Source organism: Corvus moneduloides, chromosome 2 (genome assembly GCF_009650955.1).
Source record: "Corvus moneduloides isolate bCorMon1 chromosome 2, bCorMon1.pri, whole genome shotgun sequence".
Taxonomy (NCBI): domain Eukaryota; kingdom Metazoa; phylum Chordata; class Aves; order Passeriformes; family Corvidae; genus Corvus; species Corvus moneduloides.
Genome location: NC_045477.1, coordinates 42,233,209 through 42,250,540, shown reverse-complemented (window position 1 = coordinate 42,250,540; position 17,332 = coordinate 42,233,209). Strand labels below are relative to the sequence as shown.

At 36.4% G+C, this 17,332-nt stretch overlaps 1 protein-coding gene across 2 annotated transcripts in view; it reads right to left on the bottom strand.

The window, feature by feature from the left end:
* The window catches only part of DYNC2H1 (dynein cytoplasmic 2 heavy chain 1), a 155,044-nt gene that overhangs the window by 11,394 nt on the left and 126,318 nt on the right, over positions 1-17,332 (bottom strand). For both annotated transcript variants that reach the window (XM_032099265.1, XM_032099266.1), the window contains exons 85-86: positions 15,576-15,665; positions 93-202 (exon numbers count right to left, since the gene is read on the bottom strand). In XM_032099265.1, the coding sequence (XP_031955156.1) occupies positions 93-202; positions 15,576-15,665 (200 nt within the window). The remainder of the gene's footprint in view (positions 1-92; positions 203-15,575; positions 15,666-17,332) is intronic.

Sequence of the window (17,332 nt, the reverse complement as noted above, 5' to 3'; positions counted from 1 at the left end):
TTTGGATCTGTGTCCTGAAAATGAAATAACCATCCTCACACATAAGGAACACTGGCACATTAGCACAAATAGGCACATTATTTTCCCCTCACCTTGCAGTCTCCTGGCGTAAGGCATTGAGAAAAGTGTCTGGATGAAACAGCTCGGAAAGGTCAAGGGTGTCCGACAACAGTTTCTGTTTCTCTGCTTTTTCTACCCAATTCTAAAAGACAGAATATTTTCAAAAAACAAAGGAAAAAAAAAAAAAGAAAGAAAAACATGGGAAAACAAAAAATCCTGAAATTATTATTTGATTTTTCAACATTTTGAGTTAATGTGGGTATGCCAATTATTATGATTAATGAAAAATGTTTCTGTGAACATACTGTAACCTCAAAGCTTAATATTAATTTCAATTATTTCAAACTGATGAAAAGGAAATTAACACCTTTTTAAAATATAAAGAAAAGCAACAGTTTATGTGTAACATGACTCATCCATTCTAAATAAACTCATGTTTCATTCTTTTTTCAGTGCAGCTTACTTTGCACAGTGAAAATTCATCATTGTACAGTGAAAATTATCATTTCAACAATTTTATCATTGTTGAAACCCTTTCACCTTTACTTACAGGGGAGTTCATGTTTTCCATCAAAAGGGCTGCCATTACTGCGTTTGCTTTAATAAGTTCAGGAAAATAACTGCATTCCTTTAGGTAGGCTTTAGACCATTCTTTTGTATAAATGACAAATTATACTGAAGAAACACTTGATTTTCAGTCTGCAGTTATAGTTTTTAGAAGTACTTGCCAACAGGCTTTTTTAAATACCTCCTACTACTATGTTGACGCTGTCATTTTTAGTATATTAGTTTGAGACGTGAGTTCACAGCATTTATTGTAAGATAAAAATTGGCCCCTGTTTTACGTGGTAATAAATGAGTCTAATAAAGGTGGGGGGAGTAACTGTCCTCAATTATCCTTACAGAGCACATGCCTCAAACCTCTTCCACTCTTTCTGCCAGGCAGCTATGAAGCCTGTTAGGAGCAACAAGCTCGGAATTTCCCATCAATGCAACACCTTATGTGCCAATGTGAGAAAAGAGACACACATCGCACCTCGCAATCTTTATCAACCATGCATCCCAAGAAATGCAGTCTGAGTTTGATCCTCAAAACATTAACAATCTTGGACTAAAGAATTTGCTATCATCAAACAAGTTATTTAGATACCTGGGTGGTTACACAACAGTCCACGCTCAAAATCCTCTTCTGAAACTTTTACAATGAATCTCTTTTGGTACAGTTTCTTTATATGATATAGCCACAGTCCTGACTATGGCACTGTAGTATGAACCTGAAGTCACTGTATAATCCACACTATAAGTAAGCTCTTCACAGAAAGATTAAGTCTTCAAGGCCAGGTTGGATGGGGCTCTGAGCAACCTGGTCTAGTAGAAGGTGTCCCTGCCCATGGCAGGGGGTTTGGAACCAGATGATATTTAAGGTACCTTCCAACTCAAACCATTTTGTGATTCTACTAATACTAAGCTAGAAACTAATCAGAGAATAAGATTCTACATGCTATCACTAAATAGAGAAAGACAAGTCCCATTCCTTTCAAAATACCAGCTCCCAGGAAATTATAAAATTGCCATAGTCACTGAATAAAAAATCTTGGGAGTTACACTCTCATCACACAATGCACCTGCCAAGCACCTATATCTTGTTTAAAAAGTACTTTAGTGTATTGTTTGGACTGCAAACTGATGAATAATTCCACAGAACCATTTTGGAAGTGACAAAATCATATCACTCATGGAGTTTTATTTTATTTTGGCAGTGTGTCACACACATCTCCATAATGTTTCCACCATGTTCAAGCCTTTAATCAGTTTTTTTTTAATCTGCCATGTCCCTGATTATGAGCCCTCAACCCAAATGATTATGAATCAGTTCGGAGGTTTTTGCTTTCCATATCCATTAGGTAAATGTACATGGTTAATGACTCTTGTCTGCATGAGTCTTTAAATGACTACATATAACAATTTCTTTTATCATATAGCAGTGACTCTGTATTCTGGTTAAGAGAGGCTTAGTAAACTGCTTTGTGTAATAAAAGTAGACATCATTTCAACTTGTAATTAATACAATCATTCTATTGCTGTCATCAAATAAACTTTTAATGTAACTGCTAAAGAGAAACACTGTCAGGAACACAGATGTTTATATTCCACCCAATTAAAAGACCAGTATGGGTGACATTAATTCTGAACTCATATAATTAAGTAGCGCTAGGATGTACTCAATAACGAAAACTTTCATTAGATCACAAAACCAAAATTGTATTGGCTTGTACTGCTCTATATAAAGCTGAATATGTAGCTCATTTATATCCATTTAATAAATAATTTTAGATAGAATCAAATGTATTTTACAACGCACTTGTAAAAAAAGTCCTTATGCTTCTTTTAGTCCTATAACACCACATGACAGCCTATTAGGGAAATGTTTCAGTCTCAAAAGACAACACCCCTCTATTGACAGACCATTTGGCACTGGTAGTCCCACTGGCATAAGGCTGGAAGAGATCAGGTGTTGATGGGAAGGAAGTTTAAGATTAGCTGTAGAAAGACTGAAGTGATGTTTCTTGAAAGGGAGAAATCCTGTAGAAGATAACAGCCCTCCCCCCATCCCAACTCTGACAGAAACATATATTGACTGCATTTGTCAAAGTGATGAAAAGTTGTTTGACTTGTTATTCATCTTGGATGGCCATGCAGCATTTCAGTCTCAAGGGCTTTCTTCCATCACCAACTCTTATATAACTATTATATGAACAATGTGGTCTACAAGTCCAAATATCCTAACCTGGAAATATTTTTACTACAAAATTTAAAAAAAAAAAAATCTACCATTCACTCTTCTTTGCAACCGTTTCTTTCAAAATTTCATTATTTCAATATTTCCTGAACCTTTCTTGTTAGAATTACACTAGAAATTAAACTGTGATAGATCAATTTAGGAAATTATGATTATAAATATAATATCAAAACTTATCAGCGATACTCAAACTGCTTGGAAAGCAATTCCTTGCAGGATATTTCAAAACTTCCATTAATGTGCGGTTCTGTTTACTGTAATAAAAATACTTTGTTTTCTTTTCCCCTTATAAAAACAAGTCTCTAAGTGTGGTCTCGGGTGGTTCAAATAGTATTTTTTCATGTAGCTTAACATCCAAGAAACATCTACTCCATTTTCAGAGAGAAGTCTTCCTTATCATCTATAATCCCAAAGCAAACTGAGAACCTCATTGAACAGTGGAAGGAATAAGGAGGCTGCCAGATTTTCACATTTTTATACAGCTTTAGAATCACAGAACTCCTCTGAAATGAACCAAATACTCTTCCTTCACCAGTTTTAATTCATTCCAAATGTATAATCTTCTACTGCTGTGGTCCCCAAAGAGAACTTACACTGAAAAAGAAAATCATATAAATCACTACAGAAGTGATTTCATTTTTGTGCCTAGATGGAATTGTATTCAGTGTTATATGAATATGCATAGCCAGGAACCATGTGGTGTAATTCTGTTTTTCTACTAGTTTTAGAAGGTTTCCACTTTACTGGGCAAAAAAGTGCAGGAATCTGGCTAAGTCTGAGAGCAAATGATGGTGAGTAGCACTGCTAGAGGAGTAAGTACTCAGTTAACTGGAGTTTAGACTGAGCAAAGGTCAAACAAGCAGTTATTCTACAGTGCTATTTTCCTCACAGTGTTCTACAGGTGGGCTCCTAAGTGCAGGTATTCAGTGGTAAATGCCAGCAGGAGTGACAGTATCACAGCTCAAAGAAATGAAACAGAGGGATTTTTCCAGGCATTGAGCCCAGAGGGGGTTATGCCTAAGGTCTGAGGAACAACTGGTATACAACAATTCGTTCCCTTGTGGTAAGTTTTTTGTATGTGAAATCCTTGAGTCATTATTCTTGAGGTAGTTATCCTCTATTAAATGACCACGTGAATACTGCAGTGTTTCAGGTATATGATAAGGTGTTGTCTCATACTATCTTTCAAATGGTAAATAACACAGTAATTTAATTCAGAGTTTATGTTTGGTTTAACATTTTTCCCCTTGCCCTTCCCTTTCCTTTTCCTTCTCCCTTTCCCTTCTCTTTTCCCTTTCCCTCCCCTCCCCTCCCCTCCCCTCCCCTCCCCTCTCCTCTCCTCTCCTCTCCTCACCTGCCCCAGGGATGCTGAAATCTATACTGTAATGGTGCTGGTGTGACTAAACAGGGGTAAAGAATATTCAATATATAAGCCACTAGTAATGATGGGATGCAGTGCAGTAATTTGTTTTACAGTACCAGCCTGAAGGCTGTGTTACAATAAAGAGAGCCAACAGAGAACTGCTTACTTTGCTATGGCTCGTTTTCCTTGGTAACACCCCATAAGATACATATTTTCCACTAAGCATCTCCCTCACAGTCCTTGTTCCTCTTCTGAAACAATGACCCCTTGAACAGCAGTCAGCAGTCTCTCTCCATTTTTTTCCCCTTGTTTACTAGTCATTTATTTCTTGTTAACATCCTCTTTTAAGGCTGCCAAAACAGAAAGAAAATCTGTCACCCATGCCTGTGTCACAGAACCCTACCATATTAGTAACTATTAAGGCTTAACCTAACTCTCAGGTAAGTATGGAATGTTAATCAAACGTACTAAAGCAGTCTAATCAGAAATTGTTTAACTCTGTGGGGGGTCCATATCCCAAAATACCCAAAAGATATCACAATTAAAAGGTAAAGAAGGAAATCTGTTTTTTTCAACATGAAAAAAAGAGATCACAGAATGGCAACAGTGGCTGATGCAACCCCATGTAAAACAAGGAACTACACGATGTCATGGCCATGCCTGTGACATGGCATCTTGGCACACCATGCTGGCTCATGCTAAAGCTGCTTACATTCCATTAAAGAGAACACTCCAACATGGGATTAATGCTCAGACTATCAAATAGTTTGTTCAGCAAAGGAGAATTTTGTGTAGACACAGACTATAATTAAGTTTTTTTTTAATTGGTGCAGTAAGCTGCTATGTATTGTTGTTTGCTCCTACACTGTAAAGCCAAGCCAGTTAGCATAAAGGTACCTCAAGTGCAGCATATCAGCTCCCTGAAGTTCATAAAACCTTTTATTAAACCTGAAAGCGAATTTTTGTTAAACAGTTTTGTTAAACAGCACACTATTTTTTTGTTGTATTTTTAAATTAGTTTTTGTTTTATTTTTTTCAGATATAATGACTTTAGTTTTTAAATTACTTCCATTATAGAAAAAATTTATTCATAAAATTAAACATTTTGGCATCCAATCCAATTGCAATTCAGAGTCGTGCCAAATTCAGTATCAATTTAGGTTGCTCAGAGCATTGTCTACTCTAGCTCTGTGTATCTCCAAAGAAATCTCTACAAACCATATATCTCCACAAACCTCTCTGGACCATCTGGGTAATGTTTTTCAAATTCACAGCCAAAAACTGGACAAGGGTTTCAGATGCGGCCTCAAAAGTCTAGAAGAAATAACAACTCTCTTTGACTTTTAGTAAGGTCATTAGGAATTCTGCATTTCCATGGTATGTTTGGATATACATATTGGTTTCAGTTTTATTATTCTAGTAATATCTTACTGGTTTTTTATTTGATAGATTCTTCTGTTGATATATTCAAATCATTACTTTGTACTTTCTCAGTGTGATAATATATTACACGAATACACGACAGAATAAATCCTTTTCATAGCTTCGTAACCTACGTATCTGAAGAATGAACAATATTTGGTTTAGTCCTAAATTATTTACTGCATTTTGACTGATGTATAGGTATTTTCACTTGCTTAATTTATTGCATGGGATAATGAAATGTTAGAAATAATAGTGAAAATGTTAGTGATAGAAAACCTATAGGAAAACACACTGTATGTATAAGGAAAAGCACATACAACACTGTGCAACAGTACAAACATGACATGAATTTTGAAACTCAAGTTCAGATGTAGAGAACAAATTTCTCACTGGATCATAACTCTCTTAGTTCAGAGTGACTGTGTGGAATTACCAATACAAATACATCAATATGCTTTTGCACATTCTCCTCCACGTAGGAGCACACATTTTAATTTAGTTGCTATTTATAGCACTCAGTTGAACACACTGGGAAACATTATAGAGCAGGAGGGTATTTATCCTTACCGTCTTTAAGCATCACTTACACAGCTTAAATAAGGATCTAAGCTTCCCATCACTCTTAACAACTCTTCTATTTTGACTCATGGTTTGGTTTCTTTTTTCTTCAATTATGTACCTTGCTGAACATTTAGAGATAAAGACCACACCAAAAATAACTCTACTAAGGAAAAAATCAAACAACAAAACAAACAAAACCCCAAATCTGAATGCCTTTCTGTTGACTTCAGTTTTAAAACGCAGTTATGTCTGTTTACAGAACTGTTGAGTGCACTTGCATCCTGAACTGATTGCTTTATTTGACTGTAAAATCTCAAGAGTAGAACAACTGCACACACAATAGATAAAGAACGGTTTAGTCAAGAATTATTCGTATGACTCTTTTCCTTCACAAACTAAATTTGAGATGTCAGCCTTCGAACTTAAAAGACTCTGAAATTTTAAATATTTTTTAATGTATTTGCAAAGGAATACAATATGAAACTATGCTATAATTTCCAATTCGGTAATATGGCATCTCCTTCAGAGAAAGATAGGTCAATATGCAGCTACATTTCTGCCTTCCCCCAAAGAAAGGCCAAAAAGATTGCTAATTAGGGACGGTGCTTGCTTGTGGAATGGAAAAGTGTTTCTATTTAAAAATGGGCTTTTTTTTTAAAATACATATCTGCTAATGATATTTGAGAAATAGTTACAGCATTGTACCATTGATTTTGACCAATTAAAATCTCAAAACAGGAGATGAAACATTTTGCAAACTGTTACACCAACCCAGCTCCCAGCAAACCATCTAGAAGTTAAAAAAGAGCCACAATCACACCTATGTGTTAGTTACAAAGCTGTCTTATTACTCTAAGTGATTTATTTCTATGTATGCACTGCTAACTATGACATCAGATTTATAAATAAAACAATAAAAGATTTTTAATAGATTGTTTATTATTAGTAGACAGAATATTTCTGTCAATATAGTAGTGATCAGAAGAGCAAGTTACTCTAAACAAGGGCAATCTGCCTGATCAATCTAGTGGCCTTTTATGATGGCGTGACTACAGCAGTGGACAAGGCAAGACCTACAGATCTGGATGTATGGGCCATCTATCTGGATTTCTGTAAAGCCTTTGACATGGTCCCTCACAACATACTTGTCTCTAAACTGGAGAGAGATGGATTTGATGGGTAGATTGTGAGATGGATAAAAAATTGGTTGGATGGTCACATCCAGAGGGTGGTGATCAATGACTCAGAGTCCCAATGGACATCACTGACAAGTAGTGGCCCCCAGGGGTCCATACTGGGACCAGCGTTAATTAGTATCTTCGTTAATGACACAGATGAAGGGATCAAGTGCATCCTCAGCGAATTTGCTGATGACACCAAGCTGAGTGGTGCTGTTGACACACCTGAAGGATGGGATGCCATCCAGAGGAACCTGGGCTTGAGAACTGGGGACATTGGAATCTCTTGAGGTTTAACATGGCCAACTACAAGCTGCTGCACCTGTGTGGGGCATCCCCCAGTATCAAGACAGGCTGAGGATGAGCAGATGGAGAGCAGCCCTGCTGAAAAGGACTTGGTGGTGCTGGTGGATGAGAGGCTGGACATGAGCTGCCAATGTGCCCTCACAGCCCAGAGAGCCAGAGGTGTCCTGGGCTGCATCCAAATCAGCGTGGGGCAGCAGGGCCAGGGAGGGGATTCTGCCCCTCTGCTCTGCTCTGGTGAGATCCCACCTGCAGTGCTGCAATGTCCGGGGGGACTGCATGCTACTGTATTCCCTATCATCTGCCCTATGCCAGACATGAATCCTGTGCCTTCCTGTGTCTTTAAGCTGTTTCTCAGGAGAGGGAGGAGAGAAGCCAGGCGAATTTTTCAGAGCCGGTTTGTGCTCAAGGACACACACACTCCCCTGCGTTCCTGCGGCAGAGCGGAGGAAGCACCTTCCTGCTTTTAGCCAGCTCTCAGCTCCTCTTCTCGGGAGAGAGACTGAGAGTTAAAACTTTGCTTTTTAGCTAGCCTGCTAGCTGAGCTGCTTGCCTCCTTTGGCAAGAATTTTTCTTGGGACTGTTCTGTTCCGGTCTGGAACATCATTCCCAGGAGGCCCTACACCATGGGGCCCATGCCGAACCCCAGCTCTGGAGAGGGCAGAGCCACACCTACAAAGGACTCTGCATTTACCAGGTTTTCTCCACAGTGAGAGGTTTTATTATCTAACATTATTCTTTTTCCATGCCTGTGTGCACTTTTCTTGTTAATAAATAGGTTTATTTTTTACTTTCCTCCAAAGAATTTCTTTCCCGAACCTGGAGGGGTAGGGGCTGCTGAAATCTGCCCTCGATCAGAGAACGTTCATTTTGGATGAACTCCTCCAATTTGTCTCAAACCAAGACATGTGTCCAGCTCTGGGGTCCCCTGCAGAGGAAGGACACAGGCCTGTTGAAGAGAGTCCAGAGGAGGGACACCAGGATGATCAGAGGGCTGGAGTATCTCTCCTATGAGGAAAGGCTGAGAGAGTTGGGATTTTTCAGCCTGGAAAAGAGAAGGCTTAAGGATGACCTAACTGCAACCTTCTAGCACCTGATGGGAGCCCTACAAGAAAGACGGAAAGAGACTATTTACAAGGGCATGTAGTGACAGGACCAGGGCGAATGGCTTCAGACTGAAAGAGGGTAGATTTAGATTAGATATTAGGGAATAAATTCTTACCTGTGAGGGTGGGTAAGGTATTGGAACAGGTTGCTCACAGAAGTTGTGGATGCCCCATCCCTAGAAGTGTTCAAGGCCAGGTTGGATGGGGTTCTGAGCAACCTGATCTACTGGAAGGCGTCCCTGCCTATGCCAGGGGTTGGAACAAGATGGTCTTTAAGGTCCCTTCCAACCCAAACCTCTCTCTGATTCTAAGTTGTCTACAAAAAGCAAAGCAGATTGACGGGATGAACCTACAAATTGGTGCATTAGCATGTGCTGCAGCCTTCTCATTCATTAATAGATGGAATTTAAAATTACCAGTCTTTGACAGAATAACATAAGGACTCATGTTCACATGTGAATGATAATAACATCATTTTCTACCCCTTATACTAAAATTAACCTTTTCTGCTTGAGCTTTTGTCAGACAAGACTATCCATTTTACTCTGCTTTCTCTTTTGCAGACAGCTCTGTCCATGATAGAGATACAGTGAAAAACAAGCTATTAGAAACAGAGCAATCTACACTTTTAATTTTGATAGATTGAATGCATAAAATTTATTACTATTTTATCATTGCATCTTTTCAGATTTCTTTCTGTATTGTGAAAATGTATTTCATAGCTTAAAGAGAAAAATCAATGAATGATGATTATTTTATTCGTTTAAATAAAGTATATCAACTACAGTTTTAAATCTTATAAAATATATAGTACAGCTTTTTGTAATTTACTAAGTATATAAATACTATCTTTCATCCATAGAAAAAATACAAAATACTAAATCTAGTTTTTTTAAATTTAAACCTAGGTTAGGAAAGAAGATCATTTTCTTTAAAATATGGTAATTTCTCAGACACAATGTCTGTAGAGACAATGACCTGGGTTCTTCTTCTTTTACTCAACATTTACAAAAATCTTTTTATGAGTAATTATCTCCTGCAATAAATATTTTATAATCAAAGAGCTAAACACCTGGTTAGTGGTGTGATAAGGGGTGCTGCTCAAACTTCTGCTTACAAGGTAGTATTTTACAATTTCAACAGAACAGCCATTCTCACAAAACATGCTTAAAATTTCAAGAGTTTAATGAACAGCAGCTGAATTCTGTTGAAACAGATTACATTTCACAACAGTTAAGCCTGATATTTATTGAAAAGCCCATAATTTGCAGATGCCTCAGTTTAACAGAGCATCTAAACCTCACTGGGAATAGGCTTCAAAAGCTCACAAGAAAACCAAAAGAAATGCAGGTAGCAGTATTTTCCATTTTCCAATGCTGCTGTTTAAAAACCATTTTTCCAGGTTTTTTGTGCAAAAGGCACAATGTTTTTCCAAAACTTGACGTAAATCTTGCTCATTGGCAACCAAAATGATTTACATTTGAAATAGCATAGTTTGCAGATTTAGTGTTAAAACCCACTGTATTTTGGAGGAAAATAAACATTTCACTATGAAAAAAAAGTGATGTTCAGTTTTGGGCATCACAATTTACGACAGATATTAAGTTATTAGAGTGTCCCAAGGAGGGCTGAGAAGATGGTGAAGAGCCTGGAGGGGAAACTTTACCAATGCATGAACACAGCTTTCTGTAAGTGACAAGAGTACACAATCTCTTTAAGCACAAAAATTGCTTCAGCTTCTGCTTTAATTTCCTTAGAAATGAGATCTTATTTCAGTGGACAACTCCTATTACCCATCCATGTCCAAAACTTAGAACTCACATTCTGTGTGGTCCCTTGTTCAGATGGTGCATCTTTACAAAGCACTACCATTCCGTATCAGCCATGACTTCATCAGTGCAATCTCACTGAGACAGTGATTAAGAGTGACATGATAAAACAGCTGCTAAGAGCTTCAAATTTGCATATTAGAGACAAACAAAACATTTTTTTTTAGTAGTACCTGCATATTTCCAAATTTTACCAAACAGTTATCACTTAGATATAAGGTCTTGAAAGACATATCCTGGCTGATAAACTCTGAACGGAATGAAATCATGCTGCAACATGATGAGAACTGAGGGAGCCAATTAAAGATCAGTTCCTTAGCAGATAATGTTAGGCTGTAGTTGTATTTTTGTTTTGATATTCATGATAGCTAAAGAGAAGAAGCCAAGAAAAGCAGCAGAAAAATGCTAATTCTTCAGAATACAGTGGAAATTTGAACTAAGATAATGGAATGGGTGGATTTAAACCACATTACTTTTATGAATTTTTGTGCTTTAATATTAGAATACTAAATCTGGAGCATTCTGCACTGTACAGATACCTAGGTAACAGCTGTTCACATAGACAGCCATGAGAGGAACAATGACAAGGTGGGTGTCATAGGTTAGCAAGCATAGTCCCTCTGAAGGTGGTATAATTTTTTTTTCCCTCTTTTAGGTCTGTTAATAAACTTCTTTATATTCTTTCAAGTTTGGTGCCTGCTTTGCATTTCTCCTAATTCTTATCTCACAGAAGATAAACAGTAATGAGTATTTTGGGCCAAACCACTACAGTGGGGAACAAGCAAAACTAATCCATCTGAATCAGCCTCTCCTAAAACTGTAAAAGACAAACCATTAAGCTATTGTCCCTGCTGCAGACTCTGCTAAGGCAATGTATTAGAAAGCACTCTGAAAACTAAGTGTAATTACTTGAATTGGGATAGGCCTTATTATGGAGTACCCCAGTGGATGAATAGGGGGACTGAGCATGACAATTCTGGATTTTTACAAGAATTGTATGAGTTCTTTAGCCTGGTGAAAATTGAGAGGACTCAATTCCCTTGGTTTTCTAAGAGCAGACTTTCTGCCTGTTATCAGTGAATGAAAATTTAGTATCTCTGCCTAGATGCCTAGGATATGACAGAGAAATCCTGTGTTTCCTATTCCCAGAAGGTTTTCCAGTATATTCAGCAGGCAATTTCCAAGAGTTCAAACCTCATATAACTTGGGTGTCCAATCCACCTTTCTGGGGGCCTAATTGTTGAAATAGAGGACTATGGTTCCAAAACAGGAACAAAGTCATTCTTTCTCAAATACTGAAAGACCATTAAAACAGCAAAAATCTTATACTAGGTGCTCAAATTGGTATTGAAGTTAACTATTACTACCTTAGATTTTACTCAGGATGGAAAGGCACAAGAGACCAGCATCTCAGAAAATAAATATAAGTCTCTTGAAAAAATATGAAATTTAACTTCTTTATATACTAGGAGTACTTTATAGATAAATGCACATTTTCAACAAAACCTTTCATAAATTATGCAACTAAAGACTTTCAGTGTTTATAACATTTCCTTGATTAGAACTCTGAAATTGGTGCTTATGATTCTGAGGACAGAATGTATGCTGCAAGACTTTTAGCAGCTCTCTGACCAAACAATCATCCTAAGGAAGAACTGGTTTTGTAAATGACATAAAACCAGCAGAGTCCAAAAGAATGAAATAAAAGATCTTTTTGGAATAAGAAGGGTTTGGGGTTCTTTTTTGAAGAGGTGAAATTAAGCTCTTTATTTAGTTCTTGTGAAAACAAAAATTAATTTCCAATCTGTTGACCTGAAATATTTTTTCAAGGTTGCTGTTCAGCTGACATTTGCCTGGGCTGCTGTTTCACCTCTTAACAGCTGCAGTTGTGAGTCTCCTCTTTCTCTTTCTCTCCTGCTGGTATCCACAGCCACGAGAAGACACTTATCTAGAGACTGGGATGCACTTAATACCCTTATACTGATGTGCATTATTCCTGAGCTATGATCGTGAACCATGAGAGAAGGAAACCACAGAAAACATTTAGGGTGCCATCATGAGGAAACTGACAGTGTAAGGACCGAGCACTAAAACTTATACAATGATCCATGATAATTCATACATTTCATATCTTAATGCCAGTAGCAAATACGTCACTGTAGACAGACAAGCTGAAACACAAAATTATAAAGTTCAATGTCAGCACTGCTTATTGAAAGTATTCAGAACTCCATCTTAGAAGAATGTTCAATACATATCTTTTGTTTCAATTTAAAGCAAAAGCTACCATCCAAATATCAGAACTTCCACATGGGAAGAAGTCACCTATTTACATCAGGTCAATCGCCATAACTAATAGTACACAGCAATGCATGCCTCTACTGCATTTTGCATATACAAATACAAATTTCTTCACACTTTCAATAGGCAGGTTTGGTTTTTTTTTATTTTCCTTTTTACTGAGTCAATTCAGACCTGAAAAATGCAACACCTGTTGTTTTTCTGCCTGTTGTTGTATAATGCTCTCAGAACAGCTTTACACTTTTAGAAATTCTGCTATAAATATTTTACCATCTGGCCTGTATTTTGTGTTCCTCCCCATCCCCATTAAATGCTTGTTGCAGCTACTTTTACTGTTTTCTGCACTGGCAGCAAACCTCTTGACAAGGCAGCCTTTAACTAATAACCTAGGTAGAGACTTACTGCATCCTTAGGAAATGTAATCCTTCAATACAACTTTGATCTTTCAATATCTCCTATTTCCTCTTAAAAAATGCCTAAATCAAACCTGTCTCAAACAGTAAGTCAATATCTTATAGTCAATGAAACAGAGGGAGATAAGAGTAACTATAAAAAAAAAGCTTATAAAGTTGGTCATATAAAACTAAACTAATCCAAAATATGGCATTTATTGAAAAATAAATCTGAAGATAATTTTCAGAGTTATGAAATATCTTTATTGAAGCCTTTATTGAATTTTTGAACACTAAACCTAGAATTAACTAATGATTAATTACATTTATAAAATCAATAATGAAAAGTCACAAAAAAGGAAAGTTAATTAAAAATGATCAAGACTAATCAGAAAGGTGTAATGGGCACAATCATGACTTGGAATCACATTTATGGACAAAGATGATTCAACTGAAATGCATAACTAGAAATAATCAACATTTTTCTAATAATATACACCAAAAAATATAGAATTTGTATTTCAGATGTGATTTGACTAGAAGCTTGACAGGCAAAGCAGACTGATACTGTATTATTAAGAATTGCTCCAAACACAACTATATTACATATTTGCCATTAAAGAAATAAAATGAGACAACCAGTGACTGTTATCACTAATAAAAAATTTAACATAATTTACTGCTTAAGGACACAGTTAAGTACCTACATTAAAGCTATGCCTTAATAATCTTTCTCTCTCTTACAATAAATAACTGATTCCTTCATAATAACTTTCATAAAAATGACTAATCCAAATGTACCATTTTGTCAGCAGTTTGAGCAATGAGAAAGGAAGATTACTATCATGGTAATGCAGCAAATATAATGCAGCACATTTGTCAACAGCTGAGTGGAGTAATAGATGGAAATAAAAACTTTTGGAATATGTGTGGTTGAAAATCATCTATTACTATTAACACTAATTTCATCCTGTTACCTCTGCATTATCACTTTGTATGGGAGGTGCACTACACACAGAAGCTTGAACTCTAATCTCAGGCTTCCATTAAAAATAAATCATGTAAGTAAGGAAAATTCCATGCAGTTTGGTCACAACCAAATGAAAGGAGAAGTTGCAAACAGTACTCTTGAAGCTTACGAACATGCTGACTCACCACAAATGATGCTTTTTTAACACTAAAGGCTTTAGTAGTCAGCAAAAAGACAGATGAGACTAAGTTCAACTCCAGCTGTATGACGAAATAACATTTGAACATGTATTATCACTTGTTGCTATACATATTTATATTTTTTTCTTGTTTATACTTTAAGCCTTTTTTGAAGAAAAGGATAAAGAAAAAATAAGCATTAGCCAAAACAAATTGTTTGCCTAACAAGAATCTTATCAATACTTTGGAAACATCTGTTTGACAGTTTCTTTAGAAAAGTAATGCCTAGAAGTCACATGCCCTTCAAATGTTTCTTCTGAATCTGACAGTCAACACTAATATTGACGGGAATCTTGCTATCCCATTTGACAAGATGTGTTAATCAAGATCAAAACCAACAGCTTTCTATTTATTGCCGGGACATAACAAAGATCTGTCCTTCCTAAAGTAGTCTTCCTTTCTTGAAGGTTCTCACAGTTTTCTCTCTATGTATCCAACATAGATAAGGAATCTGTTTCCTTAAATATTAATTAATTTAGGTAAATTACTTTTATTTTTTCTGCGTATTATCTTACATACAACACTTCTGACAATCAAAATATATATAGATTTACCTAAACTAAAATTTACCCTCTTCACTGTCAGACTATGGACAGACAGGGCTATTGTCAGACTCTGCACGCTCTCTTATAGCCCCTTCTAAACCTGGAGAATGCAGATGTTTTCATTTTTTTCTTCAAAGACTAGTCATCTATGAATTTCTACATTACCTTTATTAGAAATGCTTCACTTACATCTTGATAGGCATCTCTCTACCAGATTAAACAGTGTGTCTTGACTTAGATGCAAAATTTCATCTGGGTAAAAAAAGTCTTTTTTCCCCACAGTTCACAATAAAGATTAATGACTAAAATCTAACATATAAACCAATTGTGAAGTAACTAACCATATTATCACATTACTCCTTGATCTTCATATTTTTACATGCATTTTCACATATCTAAAACTCTTTGGGACCTGTGTTTGTAGAGGTCTACTGCAGTGGAATTTACATAATACACTGTGTCACTGAACACCAGCATGCTGAGGTAAATGACTCTGAAATTACCTGTATGGCAAGTGCTCGAGCTACAAGACTTCTGAGATATTGCAAAGGATCTTCTGGACCTTCCCACTTGCTTTGCCATGTGACAGGACACTGAAATAAAATATGTATTTACTGAAAGTATACATTTCAAATCCATCATCATTACATTTTAAGCCAGAAACTTGAATGAAATTAATAATCAGGAGATCAAATACATCTATAAAGGAAAAGGGCAATACTAGTAACAAAATGATCAAGAACATACAATCAGAAACAGAAAGGTCATATTCCCACTAATTCTTTGTATGGCCCAGACACAGTTCTGATGGAGAACTTGCAAGAACCTCTGCTACTCAATAAGGAAACATCAGTTGGTTCCACAAAGACTTCCAAAAGGCCTAAGACAACTATTTATTGGAAAATCACAATGCCATCTTTCAACTGCAACCACAGTTTTCCACTCCTTTGCTGCAGCCTCCTCAGTCTTGAACACGCAGTTGTGTGGCTGTGTGGTGAGGACAATCTGGTACAATTCCTCTGAATAATTATTTTCTCATCACCTTACAGTTTTTGCAGAGCAACACCCGAGAAAAAACATCCTGCAAGACTTCCCTGTACAAGTTTTTTCACTGACTTCAAAAAGAAAGGCTTAAAAGAGCATCTGTTAAATTTCCTCCTTAAAAATAAGGATAGGAACATTAACTTTACCTAGTCCACAGGAATCTAAACCACAGTGAAAGTGACTGCAAGATTCTCCTACTTATGAGAAAGAGAATTGATGTGAAACAGTACCTGTGGAATATTGCACACTACTGAAGATGCTGAGCAGAAAAAACAGTTTATACTGTTTAATATTTACAGCTGCATTTTCCAGGAAGTTTCCATTCTAATAGCATATGTATTAAACACGTATTCAAAATCTGATCATAGAAGTTTGTAAAAAAAGGTATCTTTCAAAGTAAATACTCTATGTTTACCTTTTATAGATAAAAACCAGAACATAACTAGATTTGAGGATAGTAACTACAAATGGATTGAATAAACTAGAGCACAAATGAGACAATTAACAAAGCATTGTTAACTGCATTGGGGGGAGTCGTCCTAATCGGGATTTTTTGAAACTTATTTTTTATTTGAAACCTGGCATTTTTGCAGCCTCTTCTACTTGATATGCATTTAAAGACAGCTCATCAATTCATCAATATATCACTTAAAAGGCATTTGCCTAATGTTGCTAATATATCACTCTAAATTACTTTAAAGAAATAGCTTAGCTAATTGTTATTATGTAAGTGTATCTCAGATGTACTTATGCTCATTTTGGCTGGGATGGAGTTAATTTTCTTCACAGTGGCTAGTATGGGGCTAACATACCAATTTTACACAAATACAGCACATTGCTGAAACCTTTGTAAGTCATACATTTATTGAATTTCACAGTTCTGTTAGTAATCCAGCAGTTTCTTCAGGTGCTATAATCTTAAAAGAACGACAATCTTAGTGGGTTTAAAATACAGGTTTTGAAAAATAGTCCTTTGCTACATAACACATGAAAACACTTAAGAAGAGTGTATAGAAAATACATGAAGCAAATCACTTTTTTGATGATAAATATAGTGAGGCTTAGCTGCCATGCCACGAATGTGGCACTAGGCTCTCTGGAAGGCTGCTGAAAAAAATGCTATATGGTCACAATCCAGTGCAGTGATCCGTGTCAAGGAAAGTGGGTAAGTAAGCAGATGAAATGACAGAAGCACTGGTCAATACATCAGGAAGCA